Source organism: Macaca fascicularis, chromosome 1, assembly GCF_037993035.2.
Source record: "Macaca fascicularis isolate 582-1 chromosome 1, T2T-MFA8v1.1".
NCBI lineage: Eukaryota > Metazoa > Chordata > Mammalia > Primates > Cercopithecidae > Macaca > Macaca fascicularis.
The window spans coordinates 113,487,651-113,506,623 of NC_088375.1; the positions used below are offsets into that span (position 1 = coordinate 113,487,651).

General features: G+C 45.6%; 3 protein-coding genes across 7 annotated transcripts; 2 read left to right on the plus strand and 1 right to left on the minus strand.

The window, feature by feature from the left end:
• The first annotated feature begins 3,411 nt into the window (after positions 1 to 3,411).
• On the plus strand, positions 3,412 to 5,166 carry RBM8A (RNA binding motif protein 8A). 2 transcript variants are annotated; one of them, XM_015451341.3, is made up of 6 exons: positions 3,412 to 3,505; positions 3,789 to 3,848; positions 3,980 to 4,057; positions 4,248 to 4,384; positions 4,714 to 4,850; positions 4,960 to 5,166. In XM_015451341.3, exons 1-6 carry the CDS (start codon positions 3,439 to 3,441, stop codon positions 5,003 to 5,005), a joined length of 525 nt encoding a protein of 174 aa, XP_015306827.1. In that variant the 5' UTR covers positions 3,412 to 3,438; the 3' UTR covers positions 5,006 to 5,166. The 2 variants fall into 2 exon arrangements, with proteins under 2 accessions (XP_015306827.1, XP_005542145.1); XM_005542088.4 differs by having other exon boundaries at positions 3,983 to 4,057.
• GNRHR2 (gonadotropin releasing hormone receptor 2) lies at positions 4,376 to 11,139 on the minus strand. Of its 3 annotated transcripts, XM_073997677.1 has the most exons (4): positions 11,109 to 11,139; positions 10,838 to 10,945; positions 10,251 to 10,471; positions 4,376 to 6,720 (listed from the first exon to the last, which is right to left on the minus strand). In XM_073997677.1, exons 3-4 carry the CDS (start codon positions 10,410 to 10,412, stop codon positions 6,484 to 6,486), a joined length of 399 nt encoding a protein of 132 aa, XP_073853778.1. In that variant the 5' UTR covers positions 10,413 to 10,471; positions 10,838 to 10,945; positions 11,109 to 11,139; the 3' UTR covers positions 4,376 to 6,483. The 3 variants fall into 3 exon arrangements, with proteins under 3 accessions (XP_073853778.1, XP_073853763.1, XP_073853768.1); XM_073997662.1 differs by having other exon boundaries at positions 10,251 to 11,139; XM_073997667.1 differs by lacking the exon at positions 4,376 to 6,720 and adding an exon at positions 8,519 to 9,788 and having other exon boundaries at positions 10,251 to 11,139.
• A 294-nt stretch (positions 11,140 to 11,433) lies between these two features.
• PEX11B (peroxisomal biogenesis factor 11 beta) lies at positions 11,434 to 18,461 on the plus strand. Of its 2 annotated transcripts, none has more exons than XM_005542092.4 (4): positions 11,434 to 11,524; positions 12,339 to 12,454; positions 13,138 to 13,339; positions 17,267 to 18,461. In XM_005542092.4, the coding sequence occupies exons 1-4, from the start codon at positions 11,469 to 11,471 to the stop codon at positions 17,670 to 17,672; spliced, it is 780 nt and encodes a 259-aa protein (XP_005542149.1). In that variant the 5' UTR covers positions 11,434 to 11,468; the 3' UTR covers positions 17,673 to 18,461. The 2 variants fall into 2 exon arrangements, with proteins under 2 accessions (XP_005542149.1, XP_005542151.1); XM_005542094.4 differs by having other exon boundaries at positions 11,434 to 11,520.
• The last annotated feature ends 512 nt before the right edge of the window (positions 18,462 to 18,973 follow it).

Below are 18,973 nucleotides of genomic sequence, written 5' to 3' on the forward strand. Positions count from 1 at the left end.
CATTCTTAACATCCTCCACACTACTGTCATATTTCTTTATAAAATACTTATGACTGTGATACTCCCTTGCTTAAGCCATCACTGAACTATCTTTACCTTTAGCAGCATTTCCCAGAGTTAAAAAAAAATTTTTTTTTGAGACAGAGTCTCACTCTAATGAGCAGGCTGGAATGCAGTGGTGTGATTTTGGCTCACTACAACCCCGCCTCCCAGGCTCAAGGAATCCTCCCACCTCAACCTCCAGAGTAGCTAGGACTATAGGCACACACCACCACACCCAAGTAATTCTTTTTAAATTTTTTGTAGAGATGGGTCTTGCTATATTGCCCAGGCTGGTCTTGAACTCCTGAACTCAAACTATCCACCCGCCTCGGCCTCCCAAAGTGCTGGGATTACAGGCGTGAGCTACCATGCCTGGCCTACCATTTCCCAGTTTTATATGTGTTCCTGAGATGATTTTAGATGATAGATGGGCAAACAGTTTTTAATAGTTGTGCTTTTATCTGAATTTGTAGTAGAAAAATATTGATTTTCCTTTCAGTATACATTTATGTTTAAAGTCAGTCTAAGGAAAAATAAGCAAAAACTAGTATGGGGACTATCTGCAAATATTAAAAACCATGAATACTCAAATATTTGAAGTAGGTAAATTTCTTGCTTATAGCATCAATTCCAAAATCCTTAGCATAGCAGACCCTAAACTGTATTTCCAGCTTTATTTTCCAGTCACATAGCATCAGGCAGACAGAATATCCTGCCATTCTAATATTCATTCATTCAATAAGTATCTATCAGATGTCTACCATGAGCCAGACATTGGGCTGAACTTTAGGGATTTTAGTTGTAAATAACTATCTCTGCCATAAGGATTACACTCTAATGGGAAAAACAGACAATAAGTTAGAAAGTAAACAAGGTAATTCTGACTGGCCTAAGTAACATGGCAAGACTCTGTCTCTACAAAAGATTTTTTAAAAATTAGCCGCATGTAGTGGCGTGTGCCTGTAGTCCCAGATGCTCAGGAGGCTGAGGCAGGAGAATCACTTGGGCCTGGGAGATTGGCCGCTGTGAGCCATAATTGCACCGCTGCACTCAGCCTGGTTGACAGAGTGAGACCCTGTCTCAAAAAAAAAAAAAAAAAAAGAAGATTCTGATTTAAGTTCTGTGAAGGAAATACACAGTGAAAGATAGGAGGGTACAGAAGATCCCTTTGGGTGACAGTACTATTGAGACCTTAAGAATGAGGTCGAACTCGGCTGGGCGCGGTGACTCACGCCTGTAATCCCAGCACTTTGGGAGGCCGAGGTGGGTGGATCACAAGGTAAAGAGTTCAAGATCAGCCTGGCCAATATGGTGAAACCCCGTCTCTACTAAAAAAATTTTAAAAAGCTGGGCGTGGTGGCACGTGCCTGAAGTCCCAGCTACTTGGGAGGCTGAGGCAGGAGAATCACTTGAACCCAGGAAGTGGAGGCTGCAGTGGGCCGAGATCGCGCCACTGCACTCCAGCCTAGGTGACAGAGCGAGACTCCATCTCAAAGAAAAAAAAAAAAATGAGTTCGAACCCAATATGTGAAAAGCTAGAGGAGAAGAGCACCAGGAACAGAAAGCTGCGGGGAGCAGTGGCTCATGCTTGTAATCCAAGCACTTTGGAAGGCTGAGAAGGGGGGATGATCAGAAGTCAGGAGTTAGAAACCAGGCTGGCCAACATGGTGAAACCCCATATCCACTAAAAATACAAAAATTAGCTAGGTGTGGTGCCGCACGCCTGTAGTCCCAGCTACTCAGGAGGCTGAGGCAGGAGAAGACTTGAACCCGGGAGACGGAGGTTGCAGTGAGCCAAGATCGCATCACTGCACTCCAGCCTGAGCGACAGAGACTCCCGTCTTGAAAACAAAAACAAACAAACAAGTTGCAAAACCCCTGGGATGAGAAAGAGCACACCACCATTGGGCGAAAGTGCAAGGAGAGCTTCATGGGTGACGGAGAATGGTGGTAGAACAGGTTGAAAACACAGAGCAGGCTATGTGAGTTAAAAATTTTATTTTAAGTGCAGCAAAAAGCCAAAGAAAGAACCAGGTGCAGGGTTACACGCCTGTAGTCCCAGCTGCTTGGGAGGCCAGAGGATCCCTTGTGCCCAGGAGTTTCGGGCCAGCCTGGGTAGTATAGCCAGACCCCTCTAACAAAAAGGGTTTTTAGGCCGGGCACCGTGGCTCATGCCTGTAATCCCAACACTCTGGGAGGCAGAGGCTGGTGGATCACCTGAGGTCAGGAGTTCAAGAGCAGCCTGGCCAACATGGTGAAATCCCATCTCTACTAAAAATACAAAAATTAGCCGGGTGTGGGGGCGGGCGCCTGTAGTCCCAGCTACTTAGGAGGCTGAGGCAGGAGATTCGCTCGAACCCCGGAGGCGGAGGTTGCAGTGAGCTGAGACCGCCACTGCACTCAGCCTGGGTGATAGAGCGAGACTCCGTCTCAAAACAACAAAAAGGGTTTTTAGTAGATATGTAACCAACTGATTTTTAAAATGATCACACTACCTACGTGGAGAATAAATTAGTGTCTCCTAATCGCTTTGAAATTTTTCGTTTTACTCTTTTTCACTTTTTTTTTTTTTTTTGAGACGGATTCTCGCTCTTGTCCCCCAGACTGGAGTGCAGTGGCAAGATCTCGGCTCGCTGCAACCTCCATCTCCCAGGTTCAAGTGATTCTCTGGCCTCAGCCTCCCGAGTAGCTGGGATTACAGGCGCACTCCACCACGCCCACATAATCAACCTCCGTCTCGGGTTCAAGCGATTCTCCTGCCTCAGCCTCCCGAGTAGCTGGGATTACAGGCAGGGAGTTTTATCTTAAAAAAACCAAAAATTGATATCGGTCTCACCAATCATATTGCAACCAGGTCTGTTAGTTTCCTGAAGAGAAATTAGGTGCTGCAGTACGTTCCAGAAGCAGCTCTTTATGCCCGTATTGCTGATCAAACTATTTTTTAAAGACGTTCCTATCATACATCACCTTGCCTCGGAACAGGGTACAGGCCTGGGATTTTTGATAGAAAAAGGTGTCTTCAGTGACCATTTCCCAGTTTGGGATGAAGAGACATAAAGAAGCCCTCTAATAAGGAAATTACGCCGGGCCTCACTGTTAATAGTACAGTATCTCTCAGCAGCTGCCGCGGTTAAGAGGAATCCACTGACCCCTGTAGTCTGCACCTCCCAACATGGCAGCATTTAGCTCGCGACCTGCTCAAGATGGCCACAGAAACACTTCCGGCATCTTTCCGAACTAGGCCCGCCCCAATTTGCGTATTTTTACCGTGCAGAGGGAGGGATTTAGAGTTAGCCTTTGATTGGTCAGCTTGACTGGCGACCTTTCCCCTCTGCGACAGTTTCCCGAGGTACCTAGTGTCTGAGCGGCACAGACGAGATCTCGATCGAAGGCGAGATGGCGGACGTGCTAGATCTTCACGAGGCCGGGGGCGAAGATTTCGCCATGGATGAGGATGGGGACGGTGAGGACAGTGGAGGCGGCCGGGCGTAGCGGGGAAGGTGTGAGAGAAGGCTATAATAGGAAAATTTACTCTCTTTTCTCCCGGGTCGTGAGGATGGGAATCGGGGAACCGGGTCTTGGATGGATTAGAGATTCCGCCCCCTTTGGGAGAAGGGAGGGCGTGACCGGGAAGGCACTGAGACTGGAGGCGGTTTGGGTCGGCTTGCAGACAGTGTCTTGGGAAAGAAACGATCATTACAAATGACTGTCATGGTTACTTACTCTTTTATCTTCTGGGGCTCCAGAGAGCATTCACAAACTGAAAGAAAAAGCGAAGAAACGGAAGGGTCGCGGCTTTGGCTCCGGTGAGTGTGGGGAGAATGGGGTAGAGTGGCCTAGTAGGGCAGGAGCCCCGGGTTTTGGAGTCCCCACCCAACTCATAGGAACAATGGGAGAAAGGGAGAGTTTTCGGTGATCTCGTGTGTGTCCCTTATAGAAGAGGGGTCCCGAGCGCGGATGCGTGAGGATTATGACAGCGTGGAGCAGGATGGCGATGAACCCGGACCACAACGCTGTGAGTAATAATGGAACCTGTGAGGTATCCGTGCCTGTGGTAGTAGTTAGAAAGCGATAAAATAGTTAAGCAGTAGGAGTGGGTTCAGAGATAGCTTAAACAATCTGAGTCCACACTCACTCTACTCCCGTGAGCCTGCTTGAAGCGTTTCTCTCATGTACTCATACAACTTCCCCCCGTCCCCCAACAGCTGTTGAAGGCTGGATTCTTTTTGTCACTGGAGTCCATGAGGAAGCCACTGAAGAAGACATACACGACAAATTCGCAGAATATGGGGAAATTAAAAACATTCACCTCAACCTCGACAGGCGAACAGGATATCTGAAGGTATTCTAAGTGACACTTTATTGCCTCCTTTCTTTCATAACCCTTAGACAGCATTGGTAGTTCTGTGTTTGCTGTGGTTGGCCAAGAGCAAAGTTAAAATAAAATGACATTGGATGTCATTTTATTAAATAAAATGACATTTAAAACATGGATATGTTTTGTCAGACACGCCAAAGAGACAGACATGTTGTATATATACAGAGATATATGATGTACATTCATTGCTTAAATTTTATAGATTTTTCTGAGTTTAGATTTGAGGAAAAAGGTACTCAGTGATGCTTGGGGAAATAGGAGGGTTTTCATATCTGTCTTTTTACTTTCCCCAGGGGTATACTCTAGTTGAGTATGAAACATACAAGGAGGCCCAGGCTGCTATGGAGGGACTCAATGGCCAGGATTTGATGGGACAGCCCATCAGCGTTGACTGGTGTTTTGTTCGGGGTCCACCAAAAGGCAAGAGGAGGTAAAATGAAGAGGGCAAACACTGGGTGAAGGGAATATGAACAAAACAGAATGAGGAGGCAGTATTATGTCCCTCTGATGGACTCTTCTCCCTGCTTCTTTTTCCCTAGAGGAGGCCGAAGACGCAGCAGAAGTCCAGACCGGAGACGTCGCTGACAGGTCCTCTGTTGTCCAGGTGTTCTCTTCAAGATTCCATTTGACCATGCAGCCTTGGACAAATAGGACTGGGGTGGAACTTGCTGTGTTTATATTTAATCTCTTACCCTATATGCATACTATTTGAGTTGCGAATAAATGTTCCATTTTTGTTTTCTACATTTAATATTACTTTCCTATCATAAAATTGAAAGTTCTAAAGCATAGTAAGGCTGTATGGATCATTGTGAAGATAATTCTAGGGACTGAACTCTATTTCTTTTTTTTTTGAGATAGAGTCTTGCTGTGTTCCCCAGGCTGGAGTGCAGCTGCGTGATCATAGCTCACTGCAGCTTCAAACTCCTGGGCTCAAGCCATCCTTCTGCCTCACCCTCCCTAGTAGTTGGGATTACAGGCACATGCCAGCATGCCCGGCTAAATTTTTAATATTTTTGTAGAGATGGGGTCTTGCTGTGTTGCCTGGGTTGGTTATGTGAATTTCTATACTAGATACAGTCTCAAGTTTCAGGTAGGGTTTAAAGTAGACACTGGTCAGTATTTCTTTTTTGGGGGAACTAGGAGAGCAGGAGTAGAAGTGAGATGTTAAGATCTTATGGTATTAAAGACTTATTATTTTGTTCCTATATACTCTGTTAGGATCAGATAGATGTTATAGAAATGTCTTTTGTTTCTCCTGCACTTCTTGATGTCACAGTTTTTTGTACTTCCTGCTGTCTAAGGGCATGAATCTCCTGTTGGAGCATTCTCCCAGACCCTTCGTTAGAAGAGTCTATACTAAGTTCTTGGTGCCCTCTTTGGCAGCCAAGGGTGAAGGCCCCATAGAGGAGAGGATCCAAAGGAGCATTGAGGAGGCCAAAAAGGAAAAGGATGTGGCTCAGGCTGGGAGGGACTTCAGTTAGCATGGTGGGGGAGAACCAGTACCACAGACCCAGTAGGTAATAAGGTGTCCAGCAGAGGATGAAGGTCAGCAAGATAAGCAGGGCCGGTCTCAGGGCCCGGAGACGAACACGGGGACAATTGTCAAAGGAGCGGCAGAGGGCAAATTCACCAGCAGGGGCTAGGAATTTAGAAAATATACTGTAATTCAGAGTCTAAGCTTCTGAACTGAGTGTAGGGTGAACTGATGGAGGGGCATAGCTAGTGACACAGAGCTTGCCTCCTACAAGGAGGAGAATGCTGCAAACCCTTTTCCCCTTCCCATCCTAGGACTATATGATCTCTTACCCCCAGGGATTATCATAGAAATGTGAAGCCACCCAGTCTACTTTAAGACTTGATGGTGTTCAAGAATAAATAATACTGATTGCCTCCCTAGTCCTTGTCCAGCTAACTCAGCTGTTTATAATTGAAAGGATTCAACAAAATTAGCATCAGGTGCTAGACATATGGTTAGGATCTCACCACAGTTGAGTGACTGGTAGATAGCTATTAGGTAGGTGGATAAATGATGCTAGAGGCAACAGGTCTAGGGTTAAGGATTAAGGCCTGGGAATTGGAGTCTCACCATGGCTCCCCTTCCTTGTCTGAGGGCTGGACACACTGAGGACAATGTGGCTATAGCAGATGGCCATGGCAGTCAGTGGCAGCAGAAAGAGGCAGCGGAAGGTGAAGAGGTTATAGGTGGTCTCTTGCCATCGAGCCTTGAAGCTGCCTTTGGTGACACACTGAGTGAAAGGGACTGGGCCAGCTCGGTGGACGGTATGGAACAGGAACAGCTGGAGTGGAGTTCAGGACTATTAGAACTGGTTCCCCTCACCACCCAGCCTACCCACCTATGTCATACTGTCTCCTCCCAATTCATCCTTAATTCCAAGTGAAGCAGCACAGTGCTGAAAACAGTTCATCCATGGTGCCATGTTAAAGAGGTTGGAAATATGTCTTGAAAATCCTGCCTTCCTTTTAGGCTTGAATATGATGCTGAGCAGTGAGTTTGTTAAATCTTGGAACTTAAAACAATCCCACCTTCTCAAGTACTATTCTAACACTGCGCTTTATAAGGGATGATATTTCTACCACCTCACTCATATTTTTAGCTGAAATGATTTTCCTGGTATGTCTGTTATTTTGTGGAAAAAGAAAAACTGTGTAAAATAGGTGCTGCCAAAATTCCAGGCCATTTTGCAGTGACTCTGAAGTGACCTTTAGTAGTTATAGTCTTATGTGCAGTAACTATAATGGTAAAGAATGTTAAATAATAAAATTTAACATTTTCCAAATGCTGTTGGGCTGCCCCTCCCCCTTTTTGTTAAATTGCTGGGTTTTCCAACTGAATCAGTAAAAACTATTTCCGTTTAGAACTACAAGGTTAAAGTGCCTGGGTTCCAGTAATGCAGATTGTCACTATTAATTTGATAAAAAGTAAGCTCAGTAGGTATCAGATTCCTAGATACAAGGCATTTGGGACAGTGATTTTAGCAGACATGAGGGACATTTAGGAAAGATGAATAGTTTCAGCATAAGACAGAATTTTGAGAACTGTTTGGAGTTACAATCAGGCTACTCTGAGCTAGTTGGAAAATGTTCTTTCCTCTTCCCATCTCTTGCATTCATATATTTATAATTTGTTTTTGTTTTTGTGCTATGCCTAAGAAGTACGTGAGAATCGTGAGGAGTATAAAAATAGTCAAAGCTGGCTGGGCGCGGTGGCTCATGCCTGTAATCCCAGCACTTTGGGAGGCTGAGGCGGGCTGATCACGAGGTCAGGAGATCGAGACCATCCTGGCTAATACGGTGAAACCCTGTCTGTACTAAAGATACAAAAAATTAGCCGGGCGTGGTGGCAGGTGCCTGTCGTCCTAGCTACTGGGGAACTCCAGGAGGCTGAGGCAGGAGAATGGCTTGAACCCACGAGGCGGAGCTTGCAGTGAGCTGAGATTGTACCATTGTACTCCAGCCTGGGTGACAGAGCGAGACTCCAAAAAAAAAAAAAAAAGTCAAAGCCTACAAAAATAAGTAATTTCTAACCACCCCAATAGTACCCCTAAGGACTCCTAAGCCCTTACCACACTAACGTGACATTAAATTTTTTATTTTATTAACACTAATATTTTAACTACAATTACAGCATATGGGCAAGGCAGAATTTACCCACAAGGATACTAATTTGGAACCAAAAAATTTCACCTTTTGCACAAGTATCATGCGTGTCACAATCAGTTTGCCATTGAAACAAATAGAGATTGCAAATATTGTCAGATTGTCAGGCTATAAGAAAGGATGAAATTCATTTCCCATTGCATCATCTTGTGGCCCATGGATTTCAAGTGCCTTAGCCAAAATCATATAGCTAGTTAGCAGTAGAGCCCGAGACTCAGAAAAAAAACAGAGTAAAACAGGCAAACTGAAACAAAAAGTCTTCTAATTCCCAGTCCACATGTAAAATTTGCTTTATGTAAACAAACCTAATTGTAAATGGCACTGTAGCAACAGGCTTCTTTTTAACACTTGGATTGGTAAAGGTCTTGTTTGCAACATATTAGAAGTATTATTTTTCTCTTTTTATCCCCCCCGACAGAGTCTGGCTCTGTCGCCCACGCCAGAGTGCAGTGCAGTCTTGGCTCACTGCAGCCTCCACCTCCCAGGTTCAAGAAATTCTCGTGCCTCAGCCTCCTGAATAGTTGAGATTACAGGTGCTCACCACTACACCGGGCTAATTTTTGTATTTTTAGTAAAGATGGGGTTTCATCATGTTGGCCAGGTTGGTCTTGAACTCCTGACCTTAAGTGATCCACCCGCCTTGGCCTTCCAAAATGCTGGGATTACAGGCTTGAGCCACCAGGCCTTTCTTTGTTCTTAGGAGTATAGTCAGACTAACTTCTAGTAGTTATATTTCTAATAATTGAGGATGTAAGTAAGGATCAAATCTTAAATCAGTATAATATCATTCCAGAAACAAATCCTAGACCCTTCTTGGCCTCCTTCTAGACATAATTCTAATCCTACAGTCTCGGAGATGCTGCTCTATCCTGCCCCCCAACCCCATGATAGTGATAGTGGTGTTTGCCTTGAAGGAATTGCTTTGTATTTAGCTTTTTTCCCCACCTAGATTTCTAGTTCCTTTTCAGTATTGGATTTGCTTTGAGATTTGATTAACCTAGTACTCAGGTTCAGATGCTCGCCTCTTTCCAATTTTAACGCTCATTCGACAATAAAATCAGTAAAAAACACAAATTTGGTTATGTCACTCTCTTTAGTGTCTCTCCACTGCACTCAGGATAAAGTACAATTTTATTATTTGTGATCTGGCTGGCTCTTCCCCTCTCAGCTCATTACTCACCATTAACTAGTCCTCAGCTTTAGCAGCATTGGCATTGAGATCCTCTATCCTCCATCTTCCCTAGCATTTCTCCTATTTTAATTGGTCTAACACCTATCTGTGAAGAATCAAACGTTAACATCTGGAAAGCTGTTCCTGACTGCACAGCTGTGTCAGACACCCCTCTCTGCTCCCCACCCCCATTGTCTTCTTTAGCTCCTTTAGCATAACACTTTTGAATACACTATATTGTAAGTGCCTAATTTCTTTGTTTCCTGCGCTAGTCAATACATTTCCTGAAGGCAGAATTTTGCTGCCCTATCCTTAGCAAAATTTGAGTGGCCCTGGAGATGCATATTACTTTTGAATGGATAAATGAGTGTACCACAAAGTTTTACCCAAACCACTGACTTCACTCTCTTCATAGACCCCCATGTATGTTTTTCTGTTTTTCTTCCCTGCCCCAATCTGAAGGAGGTGAGATTGGGAGGATGCAAAGATGCAGAAGCCAAGTGTAGTAAAACAGATCTAATGGAAGAGGCACAAATAGAGGATACTGCTTATAAAAGGCAGGCTCTTAACAGATGTAAATTAACATGCAAATAATCTTACAGAAGAGAGCAGAGGTAGCCGGGCAGGGTGCCTCACGCCTGTAATCTCAGCACTTTGGGAGGCTGAGGCGGGCGGATCACGAGGTCAGGAGATGGAGATCACCTGGCCAACATGGTGAAACCTCGCCTCTACTAAAAATACAAAAATTAGCCGGGCGTGGTAGCGGGCGCCTGTAGCTTCTCGGGAGGCTGAGGCAGAAGACTTGCTTGAACCGGGGAGGCGGAGGTTGCAGTGAGCCGGCAAAAAAAAAAAAAAAAAAAAAGAAGGCAGGGGCTTACTCCCCGAGAATTAATGGCTAATGGCCCCCGAGCGCACCCTTTAACTCATGCTAGAGACCCAATCCCTGTCCTGCCCGGTCCTGAGTCCTAGGTCACTCACCTGGGGCAAGGCAAGCAGGAAACTAAGTCCCCAGGCTGCCCCCAGAAGTTTCCTTACACCTGAACGGGATCCAAGCGGGTTGAGTACTGCTGCCTGGCGGTCCAGTCCAATGACCACAGGCAGGAAAGCTGCAGAATACATGGCCATTAGTTTCAGGAACATGAGTGTCCGACATGCGATGTCCCCGGCCAGCCATTGAACAGTGATATTCCAGGTGGCATCTAGGGGCATAACCACAAAAGTGACTAGTAAGTCGGCAGCTGCTAAATGGGCGAAGAGTGTCCTGACCGGAGAGGGGCGGAGCTGGCTGGGTTGCGGCCGTGTCACTGACCACAGGACGGCCAGGTTCCCTGCAGCCGAAGAAACAAACAGCACAATGGTCACTCCCACTCGGACCTTGGCTGCTGCCGAGAAGGTGGGCAGCTCTGAGCCCTCCACCGCCACTCCCGATGCAGCCCAGGCCTCCTCCCCCGCTGCTGACCCCCAAGGGGTGCCGTTGCCTGCAGACATGGTGGCCTGGAGAGAAACTGAGGAGGAGGCAGTGTGGGTATGAAGCGCTTAGCTTTGGCCACTGATTCTTCGCCCACCTTTTCAGGATCTGGAGCTGATTATTGCGAATTTCGTTCACTAAAGCCTCTGCTTCTGGAGACTCTCCGTCTGTTCTGGAGGAGGTCACTTGTCCAACTGTCAAGGTTCTGCAGGGAACGAAGATCTGGTATCAGTCACGCTCCTTTTTCCTTGGAAAGACCAACCTGGGCTTCGGGTCTCTACTGCCCTAGACCTCTTTAGCCCTTACAGCCCTGGATTCAGTCGGAGCCTGAGTGCATGTGTATTTGGGATGTTCTGCCGGGCGCACACCTATTCCGGCCTCCAAGGCGTGGAGTTCACTGCGGCGCTTTCTTGCCCCGCCCCGACCCCTGCAGGCCCCGCCCTTGGTCCTGAATATTTAAAGAAGAATGTGCCGCTGGAGGCGTGCTAGGGAGTGGTGATCGTCTGATAAGGAGACCCTCGGACAGAGACACACACAATAATACGCAGATGTAGGCTCAAAAGACACGCGTTTCGCGTCCTGAAATTCCGCTTGGAGGGCCAGCTCCACTCGCTTTCTTTTCTGATATTGTTTGTCCCTCGCGAGGCACCGTTGGGTCGCGCAGGAGGCGTGACTAGGGGCGGGAAGTGGGGCGGGAGCGGGGCCGCGGAGCCTGGGCTACCGCTGTCATGGACGCCTGGGTCCGCTTCAGTGCTCAGAGCCAAGCCCGGGAGCGGCTATGTAGGTGCGGCCCGAATAGGAATGGGGGTGGGGCGGGGGAGGGATGGGCAGAGGAAGACTCTAGTGAGGCGAAGTCAGTTCAGGCTATAGGGGGGTCAAGAAGGGTCAACTCTGGCTACGGGGGCCCGAACGGACCGTGAGGTGCAGATTTGAGCCGCTGTTGAGGAGATGATTCCTTTCCGCTCGCGGAAGAGATGGGGAAACTGAGGCATGAGTGGGTCAGCGGGGAGGCCACTCAGGGTTGCTGTGTCCACATAAGACCGACAGTGTTCTCACTGAGCGGTGATGGAATGAGGAGCATTCACCCCACGGTGGATAGCCCTGGACTCTGCCCCCAGAGCTGAGGAGGCACTCCCAGTTTCCATGTCCCCACACCGTGCTGTCATTCGGGAACTCCTCTGCGTCCGTCCTGGCGTTTGGTCTCCATTCAGCTAGAGGGCCTTGAAATCTCTTAGTTCACCTATTCTGAGGAATAAAATGCCCTCCAACTGTCTGCCTCCCCTCATCGATCACATACATGCTCACGCTGATGTGCTTGTGATGGACCCCTGCGGCCTGCACTGGCCCCTTCAGGCCTCATCATTGTCAAATCTCTTACTTGCTCAGCATTCAATAGTGCTCCCCACCCCTTTCTAGACTCTTTTTTCTCCTTATGCCTTTTCCTTCCTCTGACCTGGAGAAATGGTGAGATATGGGCATGGAGGAGGAAGGGGAGTGGTCTCAAACTGGGAAAGGGGGAAGTCTGTGCCTTTTGGAGGATAATTTTGAGCGGAAGGTAAGGGAGGTCTCCACCTTACCTTGCCTGCCCTCTCCTCTAGGGCCGCCCAGTATGCTTGCTCTCTTCTTGGCCATGCGCTGCAAAGGCATGGAGCCAGTCCTGAGTTACAGAAACAGATTCGACAGCTGGAGGGCCACCTGAGCCTTGGAAGAAAGCGTAAGTAACTCTGTCTTTCCTTTTATCCCCCAACCCTTCCTCCATCCCCAGCTCTCCTTCCTTGGTCCCTCCTTCCTGTACCCTCTCTGCCTGTTCTTTCTCATTTGGCTCTGCACTTACCCTCTGCATGCGTCAAGTTGAGATAAGAGAGCAGGGGTACGGAAGTAATTAGGAGGACTGGAGAGAATGGGGCAAGTTTGAGAAAACTAAACTGGCACAAAAATTAAATTTGAAATTGAAAAATGAAGTGTTTCTGCTCTTTATCTTTTATTTTTTTTGAGACAGAGTCTCTCGTCCAGGTTGGAGTGCAGTGGCCCAATCTCGGCTCACTGCAACGTCTGCCTCCAGGTTCAGGCAATTCTCCTGTCTCAGCCTCCTGAGCAGCTGGGACTACAGGTGCCCACCACCATGCCGGGCTAATTTTTGTATTTTTAGTGGAAATGGGGTTTCACCATGTTGGCCAGGCTGGTCTCAAACTCCTGACCTCAGGTGATGCAGCCACCTCGGCCTCCCAAAGTGCTGAAATTACAGGCTTGAGCCACCGCGTCCAGCCTGTTTCTGCGCTTCAAAAAAATTGTTATTATTATTGCTCAACTTTTGCCTTCTTGCTTTCTCTGTTTCTGTTTCTTGCTATCTGCCTCTCTGCTTACAAATCCTTGCTTTCCCTTTCTAATCTCCACAAGTTCTACGCCTGGGTAACTCAGCAGATGCCCTTGAGTCAGCCAAAAGAGCTGTTCACCTATCAGATGTTGTCCTGAGATTCTGCATCACTGTTAGTCACCTCAATCGAGCCTTGTACTTTGCCTGTGACAATGTCCTGTGGGCTGGAAAGTCTGGACTGGCTCCCCGTGTGGATCAGGAGAAGTGGGCCCAGCGTTCATTCAGGTTTGATATCCTTTTCTCCTTCAAGATTTTTTTTTTTTTTTTTTTTAGTCTGTATATTGCATAGCTTGTCTTATATGAGGGAAAGATCTCTTAGGATCTTTCCACTTAAGTCTTGATCAGTCACTTGGCTTCCAGTCTTCAGTTAGATCTTAAACTATTGGAGAATATCAAATGGGGGGAGATGGAAGACAGATGATCTTCCATAATGAATGACTAATATTGTGCAAGGTAAGATATTATATCACTTTAATTGTGCTTCTATACCACAGGTTATTCCCCTTCACTACCTGCTTACTCATTCATTCCAAAAATATTTATTAGATGCTTACTGTGGGGCAGGGGATAAAGCAAAGAGCTAAACAGGTAATGTGCCTATGTGCCTGCTCCCATGAAACTTCCAGTTTAGTGGGGGAGTTAGATACTACAATGAATAACTTCTCATATATATTTGTGGGAAAATATGCGGTATTATGAAAGAATATCACAAGGGGAGCTAATTTAGATTGAAAAATCGGGAAAAAACTCTTTGAGAAAGCAATATTTTAGTTCAGACCTGATGTCTGAGTAGGAGGAGTTAGACAAAGCCAACAGTAGCAGAAAAGACATTTCCAAACAGAGAAAATAGCACATTCTAAGTAAGGCTTTGAACTAAGACTTCAGGAAATTAGAGAAATAGAAAGCCAGTGTGACTGACAGTATTGAGTCCATCAGTTCAAATTTGAGAGGTAGACAGGCACCAGACCTTTCATACAGGGCCTTTTAGTTAATGCTTGTTTTATTTTATCCCACAATGGAACATTATTGAAGGATTCTGAGCAGGGAAATGACAAGATTCAAATTGTGTTTAAAGGACATCTCTTTCTGAGATGTTGAAAATGGATTGCAGGCCAGGCGCAGTGGCTCACACCTGTAATCCCAGCACTTTGGGAAGCCGAGGTTGGGGGATCACGAGGTCAGGAGTTCAAGACCAGCCTGGCCAACATGGCAAAACCCCGTCTGTACTAAAATTACAAAAATTACCCAGATGTGGCGGCGGGCAGCTGTAATCCCAGCTACTCGGGAGGCTGATGCAGGAGACTTGCTTGAACCCGGGAGGCAGAGGTTGCAGTGAGCTGTGATCGTGCTATTGCACTCCAGCCTAGGTGACAAAAGCAAGACTCCATCTCAAAAAAAAAAAAAAAAAAAAGAAAGAAAAGAAAATGGATTGCAGTGGGACAAGAGAGGAGGAGATGCCCTAATATGAGCAAGAGATGACCTTGGCTTGGACAAAGGAGGTAGCTGACAATGAAGGTAGAGAGAAATACGATGTGGGAGTAAAATTCCCTAACATACTATCTGTATTTGTTTTTTGTTTTCCTATGATTGTACTTTTTCGTTATATTAACCTTGCTTTTCCCTTCATCTTTCTCAGTGATTTACAACTATAACATGGCTTATGATGTATGAGGGGTGGGAGCAGAGGCATGGCTGGAGCAGTATGGAAAAGCAACTCCCTAAAGGAGTCTATATGTTATATTTATTCATTTCATCCAACAGATACTTACTGAGCTCTTACCGTAGGCATCAGTCTACATACAGGGGTACAGTGGTTAAAGACAAACAAGGCCTCTGCTCCTCTGGAACTTACCTTGTAATGGGATGAGATAAACATAAATAAACAATAAATTAAAATATCATACTGGCAAGTGTTATGCAGGAAATTAAAACAGGGTTATGGAGTAGAGAGTAACTAATTCAGTGCTTTAGATTTAGGGATAAGGGAAGGCCTCTCCGAAGAGGTGATATTTAAGCTCATACCTGAAAAGCAAGAAAGAACTAGCTATGTGAGGATTTTGGAGGGAGAATATTCCAGGTAGAGGGAATAGGTAGTGCAAAGGTCCTAAGGCAAGAACAAGCATGATGAAATTAAAATGTATAAAGAAACCAACATGGTTAGAGCATAATGATTGAGGGAAAGAATGATACAAGGTAAAGTTAGAGGGGTAGGGACCAGATGCTGAGTCCTGTAAGCCTCTCTAAGGTATTTATATTTTATTATGAATGTGATAGGAAGAAAACCATGACGAGCTGTGTTTTCTTGTTTGTTTGTTTATTTGTTTTTCTTTTTTTTTTTTGAGATGGAGTCTTGTTCTGTTGCCCAGGCTGGAGTGCAATGGTGCAATCTCAGCTCACTGCAACCTCCACCTCCCACGTTCAAGCAATTCTCCTGCCTCAGCCTCCTGAGTAGCTGGGATTACAGGCACGTGCCACCATGCCCGGCTAATGTTTGTATTTTTGGTAGAGACAGGGTTTCACCACGTTGGTCAGGCTGGTCTGGAACTCCTGACCTCATGGTCCGCCTGCCTCGGCCTCCCAAAGTGCTGGAATTATAGGCATGAGCCACCGCGCCTGGCCAACCATGGAGCGTTTTAAGAAGGGAAGTAATGATGTGATTTATGTTTATGCTAGCTACTATATGAAAATAGATTGTTGGGGGTGGGGCAAGAATGGCCACAGTGAGACCAGTTAAAACACTAAAGCAGAAGTCCAGATAAGAGATGTTAGTGGCTTAGAGTATGGCGGTGGGGTGTGATAGAGAGATGTGGTTGGATTCAGGATATACTTTGAAGGTAGATGAAGTTATTGAGTACAGACCACCATTGTCAGATTGGATTGCAAATAAAAAACATGGATTTTTTTACTAAAGAAATTTATAATTTAACACATTTGGCAATTACTTAAACCTCTGGGCCACTTTTTTTTTTTTTTTTTTTAAAGAAATAGGGATTGGATTTAGATCACCTTTAATATGTCTGAGTCTCTGAAACAACTGAAATTTGTTCTTTCAAAACAAGTTTGCCTTGTTATAGGTCAAGTAGAGAGAGAGTGTGTGTGTGTGAGTGTGTGTGTGTGTGTGTGTGTTGCCAAGTGGAAAATGAAGTTTGAGGTTGACCTTGGAAGATTTCATGATGCTCATGAAGTTTAAAACAGGATCTTAAGGTGCATATAAACATGTACTAGTTATAGAATGGTGGGAGGACTTTGTTTCTTCATTTTTATTGGGACATAATTGACAAATATAAATTATATATATTTAAGGAGTTATAGCTCGATGTTTGTACATGTATGTTATGACGTGATCACCACAGTCAAGCTAATTAACATATCCATCACCTCACATAATTACCTTTTTTCTTTTATGGTAAGAACACTTAAGATCTACCCTCCTGGCAAATTTCAAGTATACAATACAGTATTGTTAACTATGGTCACAATGTTGTACATTAGATCTCCAGAACTTATTCATCTTGCATAACTGAAACTTGTACACTTTGACCAATATCTTCCCATTTCCCCCACTCCCCAACCCCTGGCAGCCCCCATTCTATTCTGTGCCTCTATGAGTTAGCCCTTTTTTTTTCGATACAGAATCTTTCTTTGTTGCCCAGGCTGAAGTGCAGTGGTGAGATCTTGGCTCACTGTAACCTCTGCTTCCTGGGTTCAAGCAATTCTCATGCCTCAGCCTCCCGAGTAACTGGGATTACAGGCGCTGGCCACCACACCTGGCCAATTTTTGTATTTTTATTAGGGACCGGGTTTTGCCATGTTGACCAGGCTGGTCTCAAACTCCCGACCTCAGGTAATCCACCTGCATTGGCCTCCCAAAGTGCTGAGATTATAGGCATGAGCCACCACGCCCGGCCTTATTTTAGCTTCCACCTGTAAGTGAGATTATGCAGTATTTGTCTTTCTGTGTCTGGCTTATTTTGCTTAGCATAGTGTCCTCAAGGGAGGACATTTCTGATAGGGGTAATAGCATTCACTTTACTTCTGATGATCTAATGTGTAATCTCTTTGTGCTACAGGAAAAGAAAATGTGAAAATGTGATGTTGGATATGTTAAGTAGGTATCCATGCCCTTACTGACCCTTTTGCTCTGTGTATCAGGTACTATTTGTTTTCCCTCATCATGAATTTGAGCCGTGATGCTTATGAGATTCGCCTACTGATGGAGCAAGAGTCTTCAGCTTGTAGCCGGCGACTGAAAGGTTCTGGAGGAGGAGTCCCCGGAGGAAGTGAAACTGGGGGACTTGGGGGACCAGGGACTCCAGGAGGAGGTCTGCCCCAGCTGGCTCTGAAACTTCGGCTGCAAGTCCTGCTCCTGGCTCGAGTCCTTAGAGGTCATCCCCCACTTCTGCTAGATGTGGTCAGAAATGCCTGTGATCTCTTCATTCCACTGGACAAACTAGGCCTCTGGCGCTGTGGCCCTGGGATTGTGGGGCTTTGTGGCCTTGTGTCCTCCATCCTGTCTATTCTCACCCTAATCTATCCCTGGCTACGACTCAAGCCCTGACCTTCTGGTACAGGATAAGGAGGGGACCTGAATTGGTGAGATGGAATCTTAGATCGTTCCCCATGTACCAGCCTCATTCGAATTCTACTCTTTGGTTAAAGTTAGAAATTCAGAGATTTAGGGGTGGAGGAAGAGCTTTGGGGAAGATGAGGTAAGGAAAGGTGACTCGTGAAGTTAATAGGATGTCTCTAATTTCTAGATGTGCCTGAGCTTCTGTTCTTTTCCTCTGTCTTTGTCTGTGTCTCTCTTGAATGTATTTACTTTCTGTCTGTTAAGTCTATTTAAGGTTCTGTGTCTATGCATCTCTCTCTGTCTTTCTTTTTTTAACCTTCTCATTCTTCTATCCAGGGATTTAATCAGCAGAATTACTTTTTGGTAGGGGAGGTATAAGGTTTGGTCTGTAAGGTTCTAACTGCCTTCTTTTTTCTCACAGAGGTGGCTTATGGCAGATTTTTCCTCCTTGAAACTCCAAACATAATTTTTAATACTATGTGCCAGTGGACTCTTCCCTCATATCTCTGCACCACAAGTGGTTGGATGTTTCCTCTTCCTCCCTCATGTCTACCTCACCAGCCTCGCTCATGATTTGGCCCTTATCCTTCCTTGTACACATACCTTCAGATTTCTGCTTACACTTTGATTTCAGAGCTTTATTCCCTAGTCTGTTCCCTAGTGTAGCATCTTGCTGTAAATCTTGTACAATGATTCTGTGTAAATAGCTGTGGCCTATGCCAATAATGAAGAGCAAGCCTTTCAGGTAAGCAAATTAAAGTTCAGTTTGCTCATCAACATTTAGTCTGGTCCCTCATTTTTTGGTCATTTGAGGCCCCTATTCCTGTCACTGTGGTTTGGGTTTTTCTTGGGATTAGCCACTAATGTCACCCACATTATTTTTATTGAGCACCTACAGTATGTCAAGCAAAATACTTAGTGGGCATCCAGAAATCTAAGAAGTTCCACACTCCCAACTTTAAGAAGTTTATAACCTAGCTGAGGAGTTGGGGTGGCAGAGGGGTGGTCTAATACTAAAGTTATTGTCCTGGCTCCACAAAACACATCTCATACCAGCTGATATATAATCCCTCTAAGAAGTAGAATGCCATATGACAGCATAGGCTAAGAGCCAAGAACAGAACTCAGTGGTGTGGGGCTGGTAAGGATTTGGAGCTGTATCTTCACATGTTGGGACTCCCCTGGGTGGGTAGAGAAAATGATACCACTGCTGTCAGCTCTTTCATTTTCCATATTCCAGGTTGAGATAAATAAGGTTAGGAAGTAAAAAGAATCTATTGGCCAGGTGT